This window comes from Pieris napi, chromosome 1 (assembly GCF_905475465.1).
Source record: "Pieris napi chromosome 1, ilPieNapi1.2, whole genome shotgun sequence".
Classification (NCBI taxonomy): domain Eukaryota; kingdom Metazoa; phylum Arthropoda; class Insecta; order Lepidoptera; family Pieridae; genus Pieris; species Pieris napi.
Genome location: NC_062234.1, coordinates 8,414,086 through 8,426,500, shown reverse-complemented (window position 1 = coordinate 8,426,500; position 12,415 = coordinate 8,414,086). Strand labels below are relative to the sequence as shown.

General features: G+C 33.1%; 1 protein-coding gene across 5 annotated transcripts; it reads left to right on the top strand.

Moving 5' to 3' along the window:
• Positions 1-1,003: 1,003 nt before the first annotated feature.
• On the top strand, positions 1,004-11,928 carry LOC125049702 (serrate RNA effector molecule homolog). Of its 5 annotated transcripts, none has more exons than XM_047649150.1 (16): positions 1,004-1,311; positions 1,525-1,776; positions 1,961-2,161; positions 2,793-2,859; positions 3,024-3,216; positions 3,485-3,579; positions 4,154-4,232; positions 4,486-4,805; positions 5,731-5,871; positions 6,273-6,467; positions 6,769-7,053; positions 7,545-7,658; positions 8,129-8,272; positions 8,559-8,698; positions 8,931-9,029; positions 11,738-11,928. In XM_047649150.1, exons 1-16 carry the CDS (start codon positions 1,172-1,174, stop codon positions 11,814-11,816), a joined length of 2,544 nt encoding a protein of 847 aa, XP_047505106.1. In that variant the 5' UTR covers positions 1,004-1,171; the 3' UTR covers positions 11,817-11,928. The 5 variants fall into 5 exon arrangements, with proteins under 5 accessions (XP_047505106.1, XP_047505083.1, XP_047505088.1 ...); XM_047649127.1 differs by having other exon boundaries at positions 1,005-1,311; positions 4,073-4,232; XM_047649132.1 differs by lacking the exon at positions 11,738-11,928 and adding an exon at positions 11,131-11,210 and having other exon boundaries at positions 1,005-1,311; positions 4,073-4,232.
• Positions 11,929-12,415: the final 487 nt, after the last annotated feature.

The following is a 12,415-nucleotide window of genomic DNA, read 5'->3' as shown; positions in this document are numbered from 1 at the left end:
TGTACTTAATTTGTATATTCCCTTGAGACTTATAATCATAGATTTCTTAATAGTACTTTAATTTATATATAGGTTACTACATAATATATGTGTGAACACATTCACACAATGTGAATTTGTGTTTAGAATCTATACTTGTGTCTGCAGCTAAACTCGTCTAATTTATGGGTATCTGTGGTTCGTCGTCGGACGCACCACAGGGCACAGATTAGTATTTTTTATATTCTTTAGTTGCAGTGTTGCTAACTTGGGAATTTCCCCCCAAATTTAGGGGTAATCATGATGTCCAGGGTTTTTTTAGGGGGTACATTTATTTAGGGGGTACTTTATTCAACATTTTTTTTCTCTACAAACACACAATTCTATAAAATTAATATTAAGCTTCGAATACAATCAACAAACTAAACCAAATATAAACTTCAAGCATGGTTACAGCTTATATATCGAAAAACCATAATTTAATGTGTCAAATTTGTTCCTTCTGACAGTATGATCAAATCATTTAACGTCAATATGTACGATTTAAAAAATATCAACAACTTATCCCAATGGCATGTAATAAAATTGTATTAGAAGGAAAAAATCACATTGAAGCAATTCGTTTTTTATTTTAATTCTGTCTCGTTTAACTGTAACAGAACAGATACAATAGAAAAAGTACAAAAAGCTTTAAAAATAATGTATGAAAAGAAATTGATGAAATCGCAAAAAATTGTCTGCCAAGATACGTTAAGAAAAATGAATTCGAAGAAAGAAGAAATAAGAATCGTTTTATCTCATTGTTATTATCATTAATATTATTCGGTCATTGATTAACCTATATAAATATGTAAAATGTACTCACATAAATACAACAACTATTTTTAATTCATATTTGAAATTACCTCTTAAACCAAGTGCCCAACAAAAACTTTAGGGGTTTTTGATCGACATTTAGGGGTATTTGAAGTTGGTCCCAGCCCCCCGGGGGAACATTTTGTAGGAGTTGGCAACCCTGTTTAGTCGGACGTCGTCGGTCGTGCTGGCTTTAGAGTTTAGGCTTCTCGAAAATTGTAGTATTGCAATTATTGCACTGTGTAGTGCGTTTTTTAAATAACGCATTTTCGATTGAATTCCATAATCCTAAAGTCCCAATCCTCTATTTTTACCAAATTGCTTTTTTTAATTAAGTATGGCAGATAGTGATGACGAATATGATCGGAAAAGACGCGATAAATTTCGTGGCGAAAGAGGAGCAGCTGAAGGCAGTAGCTACCGTAGCAGCGACAGAAGAGAAGAACGTAGTCGTGGCCGTGAAGAATGGTCTGAGAGGTACATTCTCAATTTTCTCTAAGGTCTTCTTACATACTATTTCCATGCTAAAATAATTTATTCCAGATCCCAGTCCCAATCCTTTGATCCTTCCAAGATTACAAACCAGCATTCTAAAGCTGTTAAAAGAACATCACTGGTTGTAAGGTACAACATGTTAAATGTCATATCTGTCCTCTTATCTTATAATCTTCAAACATGTCCTTATTTTAGGTCTCGAGGAGGTAGGTCAGGCCCGGACTATAGAGACTATAGAGGAGGTGGCAGCGCCAGTAGAGGGTATTCTCCAGTAAGAGGAGAAGGCCCACCCAATAAGAGATTAAGACCGGAATGGCCTGTTGATGATAGAAGATATGGTGGAATGCCTCATGATTCCTATGGCTCTTATGGCTGGGCTCATGATCATTTTGGTCCACACCCAGCACACCAAGGATATGGACAACCCATGCCTCCTGTCCCTGCTAGGTTAATTTTGTTACATATTTTTTCTTGTCACTAAAACCCAATCAATCCATTTACCTGCCATTACATAAACAATTGCAAAAATTGACTAAATTAACAGCCTTTCACATCAGGTTTAATTTATTGATTAACCTTACCATTGATTACACTATAAAATAAGTAATTAATAATGTTTTAATATGTACAGCAATTATGATATTAGGGACGCTGTATTACCAACTGGTCCAACTGACGGTCCAAGCACGATGATGTCTTTCAAGGCATTCCTTGCAGCACAAGATGATTCAATAACCGTTGATGATGCTATTACAAAGTATAATGAATACAAGCTAGACTTCCGAAGACAGCAACTTAATGAGTTCTTTGTTGCTCATAAGGATGAGGAGTGGTAAGCATTTTAAGCAACATCAATTATATACTTAATATTAAGAAAATTTAAAAAAAAAATACATCTGGCTGTAGACCAACAGAGGACTGTAAACATCAGACTAAGCTTTAAATTGATTTACAATTCATTCCAATTTACTCCGTAAAAATATTGTGATAGGTATTTTCATGTTTATGCCTATTAAAGGTTCTATGCAATAATGCTAACATATCCGTAACCTTAAGATTTATTCAGTTACAACATTCTGTTATGCATGGAACCTTTTAAATATGCAATTGTTAATTTTAACTTTTTTCCCTACAGTCTACAGCGCATGTGGAATTACTGGACGTCGTTACGAAAATATTCCAACTATAATAAATTAAAATGTGTGTAGCTAGTTAATATCGCGTTGACCTGTAGCGCGCAATGCTACAGGTTCCGTTATTGTTAGGGGTAGGGAAATGATTCCACACGTGTGGAACAGGTGAGATTGAGATTTTTAACTTTTCATTTTAGTTTTCACTATTCACAGGTTTAAGGAAGTAGGTATTCACTTGTAACATCGTAACATAACAGCATTGTATCAATGTTGGTAATTTTGTTCGATGTTATGATCCTGCATTATTGTTAATTTTTATTTGTTTAATAGGTTCAAGATTAAATACCATCCCGAGGAGTCTGTAAAGCGTAAAGAGGAACAATTGGCTGCACTTAAGGTTTGTTCCTACTCTTTTAGTAATTTTTTCTTCCGCTGTGTCATGAAGAAAAAGCCCAAAACATTTTTTCTTCACGGCATATACTGTAAAAGTATAAATAAACTTTTATTATTTTATTACTTTTAGTTTAAATTTTGAATTAAATTGATTGTTTGTATTTATAGAATCGCCTTAATGTGTTTCTGGAGTTATTAGAGCAAGGTGAACTTGATAAAGTGTCTGTGGATGTTGACAAGTCAGATAAACTGATAAGACTGCTTGACACTGTTGTTATTAAACTAGAAGGAGGAACAGAAGAAGATTTGAAAATATTAGATGAGCCAGCTCCATCTGAGAATGCTACCAATGAAAAACAAGGTACGACTAAAACTTTTAACAAAATCTCTTGTGATTTTATTTTATCTATATTTGATTGGTTGAAACTGTCCTACCCATTACAATCAACTTCTTTTAATAAATATTTACAAAGAACATGGTTGTATGCATGATGACCCTCAAAGCAAGTTGTATTAAATATGGCATTGTTAAATATACCTAAAATATAAGTACAAAGACCACATTACAATTTATTAATTTTCATTTAAGTTCTGAAAACTTAGCAACAAGTATATTTTAATTATTTCAGACAAAGCAGAACCTGAAAAAGCTGTAGTAATAGATGTTGATGCCGTTAAGGTGAAGGATGAAAAAGAAGACAAAGAGAAAGAGGAGATTGATAAGGTTCCTATTTATTTTATTTTTAACAAATATATCTTTAATTAGACTAATGGATGCACTTGCAATACCTGTGCATATAACTTATAGAATAATAGTAAATAGAGGTAGGTTATATAGATAAATAATTTAATGCAATATATATGCTTAGTTATGAACACTTACACTAAGTGAGAAGTTTTTTTTTTTAGTTCTGCATTTATATTAAAGTTGTCCTATTTTTTTTCTTTTTTTTATGGCTCTTGCACGATTTGTGCATTAGCCAGCGTCAAGTATAGGATTTTTTATAATTCGTGCTAGTCTTTAGGAATTCGACCGTGTCCTACATGTGCGGTTTTAGGCACTCGCCCGGTACCCCACAACCCTCCCAAAGGCCGAGAACAAATTTAAATTACAAATTCTATTTAAAAGTAATACAAAAACTAGTGTGTAACATTTACTAATGAAATTTTAAATAAAGAATCCAAAGATAGGCTAGTTTAGAAAGAGTTACTTTCAGGATAAGAAATCAGATCCTGAGTCCCCTAAGCCAACAGCTCCTTTGACTATGGAGATTGATCCTCATTTGAAGCAATTGCAGGAGCAGGCGAAATTATTCTCGCGTTACAATACTCCACCAGGGACTGAGCCGGGCCAAGAAGTGCCTGAAAAGGAACCACGTAAGTGTTCTCACTTTTATCAACATTTTAATTTGTAACAGGAAATATTTAGGAATTTATTTCAGTGTCTATTAAATCTTCACTCAACTTACTTCAATAATCATACAAAACTTACAAGTAAGTAATGCAGCCATCAAAAATTTAACCGACTTCAAAAAAAGAGAATTAGTCAGTTTGTTGAAATCTTGCATTACATTTTTAGTGCATGTTTATGTTGAGATGTTACTGTTAAAAATCTGATTTATTTCTATAGCACCTCCTGGCTCATCATCGAGCTCGTCATCTTCAGGTTCTTCGTCGTCAAGCTCCGAAGATGAAGGGGAGTCTACTCGTCGCAAATCCAAGTCGAAATCTAAGTCTAAAAGCCCAGTAAAATCGCCCAAAGCAAAGAGTAGGTCCAAGTCTCCAGTTGAAAAGACGGAAACAGACTCTCGCAAGGATAAAGAAGATGATAAATCTGAAGAAGCGAATGAAGTCGGACCTGAAAAGAAAGAAGTACGAGCTTTGCATAAAACAACGTCGATTTTCTTGAGAAACTTGGCGCCAACCATTACCAAAGCGGAGGTTGAAGCTGTGAGTATTCTTTCTTCTAAATCACATACATTTTTCTACTATATTAATAAATTGACGAAATGCTAACTAAAAAAAAAGGGTCGTAACAAAAAAAAGAGTGCATATATTTTGAGAATATAATTTTTTACACAATAATAATACATATTATCATCATTTTAAACCAAAAATATGAACACTTAGAATATATAGTAGTTTAAAAATTTTATAGATGCAAGACGTAACGTTGCGTTATTATAGTTAATTTACGTATTATGTATACGTGACAGTTGTTATTAGTTTTATTTATTTGAGATTATTCTGCCTCTTTTACATATTAATTGATCTATTTAGTCCTTAATACACCCACCGAGCGCTGTTCAAGTTTACCAATACGTTAACTATACTCTGATTTTTCATTCCGTAGAATTCTGACATTTCATAAGTATTGCTACTAAAAATGTTCTCCACGAAAAAGGGACAAATTTGACCAGGTTTAGTAAACTTTAAAAAAAAAATGTAATATTTACTTGTGCGTTTTTTACTGTTTGTGATGAAAAGGAACGTAATTACCACTCGCCGTTAAACCACTTTTAATGTGGAGCACCGCATTTAATAAAATGTATGTAAATAGACTCAGCTGTTCAGACTCGTATTGAAATTGAAAAATGTGCCCGGCCAAAAAGGTTTGCAATCTCTGACATGTCAAAAAATGATAACTGTCAGAATTTTACGGAATTAAAAATCAGAGTATAGTCGACCCAACGAGCGCTGTTCAAGTTTACCAATATGTTAACTTATCGATTCTACGTATTGTGTATACTAAGACTACAACTATTGGAAACTACTTAGTTTGTTCAGAAACGTGACAGAACTACCTGACAGAACGTGGATTAAGTCAGACTTAGTCCTAAGTCTCGTATCTATATCTTAATATGTTGTATTGCAGATGTGTAAACGTTACGGTGGATTTCTGCGTGTGGCGCTAGCTGATCCATTGCCCGAGCGGCGTTGGTTCCGTCGAGGTTGGGTCACTTTCCGCCGCGAGGTCAACATTAAAGACATTTGTTGGAACCTCAACAATATAAGGGTAACACGTTTTTTATTTTAGCTGTCTTTGATTCATTTAAGAATTTTGTTTGGTTACATCACTTGCGTCGATATTTTATTATGGTATCACGTTGTAAAATTTGTTTAGAGTTTTCAAAGTGTGATGCAATAATAATTTAATATCTATTCAAGCAATTTTAATTCCCTGTTAAAATCATAGCGCCAATTTAATAAAAAAGCGATTAGGTGATATTGTTTCATATTATCTCTATATTTATATTCTTACCGCTGCATTCATAAAGGTATTTGAATCTTAAAATATATAAATGTAGAATGTTGAGATTAATAGAAGTGTTATCTTTAAATAAATGTATGTTTCAAACCCATTTTCATAAATATATTTCAATCTAGGTAGTAATAATATCAAAACTATATTTGTAGTTGCGTGAATGTGAATTGGGCGCAATAGTGAACCGGGACTTGCAACGTCGCATCCGTCCCGTGAGCGGTGTGACGATAGAACGTGTAGTAATGCGTGCAGACGCGCGACTCGCAGCGAGACTTGCGCACCTGTTGGACACACGGACTTCGCTATGGGGGAATGAGTCCAGTGAAGAGAATAACTCGGGTGAACAAGTAAGATCTATTTCACAATACATTAAGAAAATATTAATTTTCACAAAAAAATACTCTGATATTGTCTGTAAATAAAACTTTAGTTGAACTGTTTCTAACTTAAAATGAAATAAAATTCATTCAATATTGTACGAAAATATAGTTGAGTGTAATTTTTAAGCCACTTACAAAAGATACACCTAAGGACTCCGTGATTAATTTGATGCATATTTTTTTATGAAGTACGGCCATTGAGTCAATACAAAAATGAATGAATTGAACATTCTTATATTTCTATAAATATAACAAAATTAAATTTCAGAGCATAAACTTCAACTCCAACAATCCAGTCTTGCACAATATAACAGAGCATTTGATTGAAGAAGCATCAACCGAGGAAGAGGAGTTGTTAGGTCTAGAAGCGACAACTGAGACAAATGGGCAGGAGGTGGACCCAGAATTGATGCGCGTTCTTGACCGGCTAGTCTTATATCTACGTATTGTTCACTCGGTGGATTATTATAACCACTGTGAATACCCATATGAGGATGAAATGCCTAACCGCTGTGGGATAATGCATGCGAGGTCTGGACCACCTATTAATAAGGTAAATAGATTAAATAATTTAAAAACCAAAGAATTAATCTACTTGATGCCAAACAAGTATTGCCTTATAGAAAATTATGCCCCATAGAAACTAAACTATTTCGTATCTGTGTCTAGTTATAAAAATCTAGTCTGACGTGATAAAATACTTAATTGAGTTAGGTAATAGGGCAGTGTTGACTAATGCGTGTGACCCTAAGGTAGTGCGATCTAATCATGGCTGTAGACTTCTCTTTCTATTAGCGCAATTATCACTTGCTCGTATGGAAAACATCGTTAAACACAGTAGGATCCCCTCTTGCCTATTAAAATAACTTAAAACAGATGCTTTTATCAGAGGTCAAGACATAGTTTGTAGAGCCACTAGTATAGTGGTTAAAATATCTTACATAAGTTTCTGACACTTCACATCATTATACTTGTTTTCTTTCAATACAAATCATGTTTCACATTTAAACATTAGGTATTGAGATAACCTTTTATGCCCTACAGCCAACGCAGCAAGAAATTCAAGACTATATTAAGACATTTGAAAGTAAAATGTCCGCTTTCTTGCAAGATGTCAAACCTTTACCCGATGATGAGTTGCAAAAACTTGGAATTAAGGTAATATCCTCGAACTATATAATTTATAAATATATAATATATTATATTATATTACTACCCATTCCGGGCCAGGTATATAGAGGCATTAGTGACTGAAAATGTATGTAATAATCTACATATAATCTTAATAGACTTAATTACTTTCTCTTTTATGGTTTTAAATATTTCATTACAACTTAATATAGCCCACATTAATTAGTTGTAATGAAATATTTTTCATATGAATAATGAATGTACTTGCATATAGATGTTTTGTTGTATTGTCATAACAATAAAGTTAAATGTATAGCTAATGCTGTAATAAAGTTAAATATATATAAATTGCTTTTATAGAGATTTCTGATGTAATATTATTGTATTACTGTCTTGGTTTAGTGGTTTATGTATATAGGCCTAGGATTTTTTTCGAGTTTTTACTTTATTGATAAATAAATCAGATGGAGAAATGTGTTAAGTCTTGATTATTTCAGGATTCTGAGGCTGAAGTTGAGAAGTTTATTCAAGCGAATACTCAAGAGTTGGATGTGGATAAATGGTTGTGCCCTCTCAGTGGGAAGAAATTCAAGGGCCCGGACTTCATTAGAAAACATATATTCAACAAGCATGGAGAGAAGGTAAAAATAGTCGCTAATTGCTATTAGGAATTTATTCATATTCCTAATAGCAATTGATGACGTCACAAAGCGTCTAGTAAAGTGTCGTCATGAATTAAATAGGCGCGTTGCAACAGGAGTATGTAAGATTTTTTTTTAAATATTTTTTATTGTAAAAATAAAAGTTTATGTTATCTTTTTATTTTTAAATTTATTTACGTAACCTGGATACAAGTCTTTTGGCCCAAACTTTTTGCTTGATTTCTTGCCAGTGGTCGAGTTCTTTTTTTATTAATTGAATTTATAGGTGGATGAAGTCCGTCGCGAAGTATCCTACTTCAACGCATACGTGCGCGACGTCCGCCGTCCGCAGCAGCCGGAGCCAGCGACCCGTCCCTCGCACCACGCTCCACCACACCCTGCGCACCACGCCCCACCACCTGCGCCGTAAGTTCATACTTCAACATTGAAAATAATTAACGCATAGTGAAATCGCTCCGATCTTTATAAGAACAACGACGGTAGCCCTTTGGTGAAAAAGGGGGTAAGTGTTAAAACATCCGCGTGCCTCCCACGTAAAGCTGTCAATACTGCAGCTCTAATTATGGCCTTTCTTCTTAACTTAAGATAAGACTGCGCATTAGGTCAGAATATTTTTAACCATATTGTTATATCTTAGTTATGGCGGTGGGGGAGCGGCAGCTCGTGGTTGGGGTTGGGGCGGGTGGGCGCCACCCGCGCCTTATGCGCCCAGGCATCCACGTTTCTCGCGACCCAGGTAACGTATACCCATATTATATTGTATTATTAGTATCGGCATGTACATATGTAGGTAAGATTTTCATGTAGACAGTTACGTTTGCGTGTGTACACTAAGGGCGGATACGACCTTATTTTTGTAATCCATCTAATATATAAAATTCTCGTGTCACAATGTTCGTTCCTATACTCCTCCGAAACGGCTTGACCGACTTTTATCAAATTTTATATGCATATTCAGTAGGTCTGAGAATCGGCTACTATCTATATTTCAAACCCTTAAGTTATAAGGGGTGTCCATCCCAAAAATTTATGTTTTATTTTTTTATGATACAGCATACAAAAAAACATACCACCCCTAATTTTCACCCCTCTACGATCAACCCCTATTTTTTATTATTGTAGATAGTTATTTTTATTGAACTAAAAAAAATTATGCTAGAAATAATAAACATGACAAAACAACATTTGCCAGGTTAGCTTGTAATACTAGAAATTATTATTACTTATTTATTTAATACTCAAATATAACCATTCATCTATCAAGATGTTTGTAGATCAAGCTTTACAAAAATAAGAGCAACTACAAAGAAATATAACAATCTTAATAAATTTATTATGCTATATGTTACATTTTATGTCCCTTATATCAATAGACATACAATATCGAAATAATATTAAAGATACAATACGTTGTCGGTTAATAGTAATGATATGGAATAAAAATAAAATGTTATATTTCCAAATTTAATGGAGTTAATGTTTTAGGCCGGTAAAATTCCGCTAGTTCAATGGTCACACCTATCCCAGTTGGGTTACATGTCGTTCATCTGCGAACACTTGACCACAATCGGAAGTGGCTTCTCTATTTTATTGAAACAAATTAATCTAAAAACAACACATTGAAAAGTTCTTTTGCGATAAAGCTCTCATTGGTCGAATCTGCCCTTAGTAAAAATACAATCTCTTCTTGATAACCTATGGGAACTATACATTTACCTTAGATAAGTGTTTCCAAACCTTTTTTGTGCTATGCCCCACCTCGGCCTTTATAAAATTCTTATGCCCCTATGTAACATACATTATTTTAATATAAAAAGAAATGTTTACTTAAGAAACTTAAATGATAGGTTTTAGGAAGAAATTACTAGGATGAAAATGTTAACGAAACAGTCAATAACATTTTATATTTCTAGAATAGCAATTATTAACAAAGAAACACGACTTAGATGGTCATTTTAATGACGAAATATATTTTATAACTTCTGTATATTAAAAAAATATAGGGTTTTTTATTTGTTTTGGATGAAGTTGTCTCGCTATTAGTTCAATCAATTTGTCTAAATTACGGTGGAGGTTTCTTAGTTTATTTAATTATAGTTTTCAAATATACATATATTATAATATATTGTTAACAAAGGCCTGAGAAATGCTATGATTCATTTATATCTATTTACAATTCGTATGCGTAATAGCACTGAATAATGTAACAACCTGACCTTAGCATTTACAAATGTATTGTTTCGTATATATTATTTTTTATTTATTAGCCTTGCTTTAATATTTAATACATATAATATATAACAATAACCGTGTGAACAATTTGAAAATCTTGAATATTTAAATTTGAAAACATTACAAAGAATCTATTAATTTTATGAAAAAATAGGCCTTGTACATTCTTTAAATATAATTGGTTTATAATATAAATGGTTAACTATATAGTTCCATTTGACAAAATAAGTTTTAGTTAATAGCCCTCCGAATGTCAATATAGACAGAGAGACATATAGCTATAGCATTTTGTTTCGTGTATTTAAAATATTCTGTAAACATCCCCCTAAGCAGGATCTAAAAATTCCTATCAATCATAATATCAGTGAATATTATATTGTTTTAATTAATATTCAACCGAAAATTAACTGTAAACTTCTTGCTCTTATTGAATTGAAAACTTAGTTCACATGGTTATTGTTAAACGTGTATAGGTCGTGGCCGGATTGTCAGAATTGATCTTTTGGGACACGACACCTATATTTTGGACCTTTTAATCTTTTTAGCATGTTTAATTTCCATAATATGTATGAACCAAGTTTGTGAGTTGCAACGATAAATTACAGGGAAAATGTGGATCGTTCCCGGCCTATTATTGCATACAACGATCTTGACTTCCCGGACAGTGGTGACATATTCTGAAAAACTAAAAATATATCAATTATACATTACAATCTTGTGTGAACATCATCATTCTACAATTTTATTTAAAGAAATTTTTTGACTCGTATATTGTGAATAATATTGATATGTATATTTGTCACATCTCTATGTAAATGTATATTAACTTTACAATAAAGTGTCCGAAATATTCTCATTTTTATTTACACCTCGCACCTCTCCTTAGTCGACCGGGAAGCTAAGATTAACGCTGCCAAAAAATTGTCTCATAGTGGCACATTTCGCATGACAACTAGCGCCTTAAATATAATGTTTTCTAAAGTCATATGCTTTGTGCAGCAAGCTTGGTTTGTAGAGAATAAATGAATGAATGAAGTAGACCCAAAAATACTCTTCGTTCTGCTCTTAAAATGCCATACACCGTATCAACAGTCACTTTGCTATCAATTTATATAGACCTTATAAAGTATAAAACTGTTGATTTTCTTGTCTTTTGAGGTGCAAAGCGAAAAAGAGCGTTTTCAAATGCTCATAGGTAATTAATTTTTAAAGGGGCGGCGGCGTCGACCTTCGTCCAGTAATTCACTACAGAGATTTGGACGCCCCAAGAGAACCCGACGAGTTCATATAATTCGGACAAGCAGCTTTGGAGTTATTAAGTAATTTTAACGTAGTTAGAGTGTTGAAATGTATATAGATTTAGTCTATGAAACGTTTGCTTAGTCATAAAAATTAATTTGACATCTTGGTATTTTATTTACCCTTCGCGAGCGCTTGGCATCAATTCTAAAATTCTTATTTAAGTCAAACCGCTTTATTCACGATATTAGATTGCACTTGTTAATAATATTAAACAACTACTAAATGAAGTGCTTTTTAAGGATATTTAATGTCATTAAATTTTTGCTTTAAAACTGGACCATAAGTCACTCTTATCTTATAGGTCACATGCACATCTAAACTTAAAATAAGGTCCGTATCATCGCAGGGTCAACCTTCAGAAATTTAAATCTTAAATGGCTATTAGTTGCGTTTAGTAACAAAGTGTCTTGCTCCGATAGGCAACACTTAAGTTTTTACACAGTATGATGACGTTTTGTTCTTTCATACCTATAATCTAAATTTGCAGAGACGTCATATGTGCCTTTATGGTCCTTATAATCATTGTTATCAATCATGCGTAAACGTAAAAATTTAATTTTTTTTTAAAACAATTCTCCACATAAGTTA

Excerpts from the sequence above, each read along its gene's own strand:
- LOC125049702 (XM_047649127.1), top strand. The coding sequence starts at position 1,172 with ATGGCAGATAGTGATGACGAATATGATCGGAAAAGACGCGATAAATTT. Across the intron at positions 1,312-1,524 it reads CGTGAAGAATGGTCTGAGAG|GTCTCGAGGAGGTAGGTCAG; the intron begins GTACATTCTCAA and ends TCCTTATTTTAG. Across the intron at positions 9,030-11,737 it reads CCACGTTTCTCGCGACCCAG|GGGCGGCGGCGTCGACCTTC; the intron begins GTAACGTATACC and ends TAATTTTTAAAG.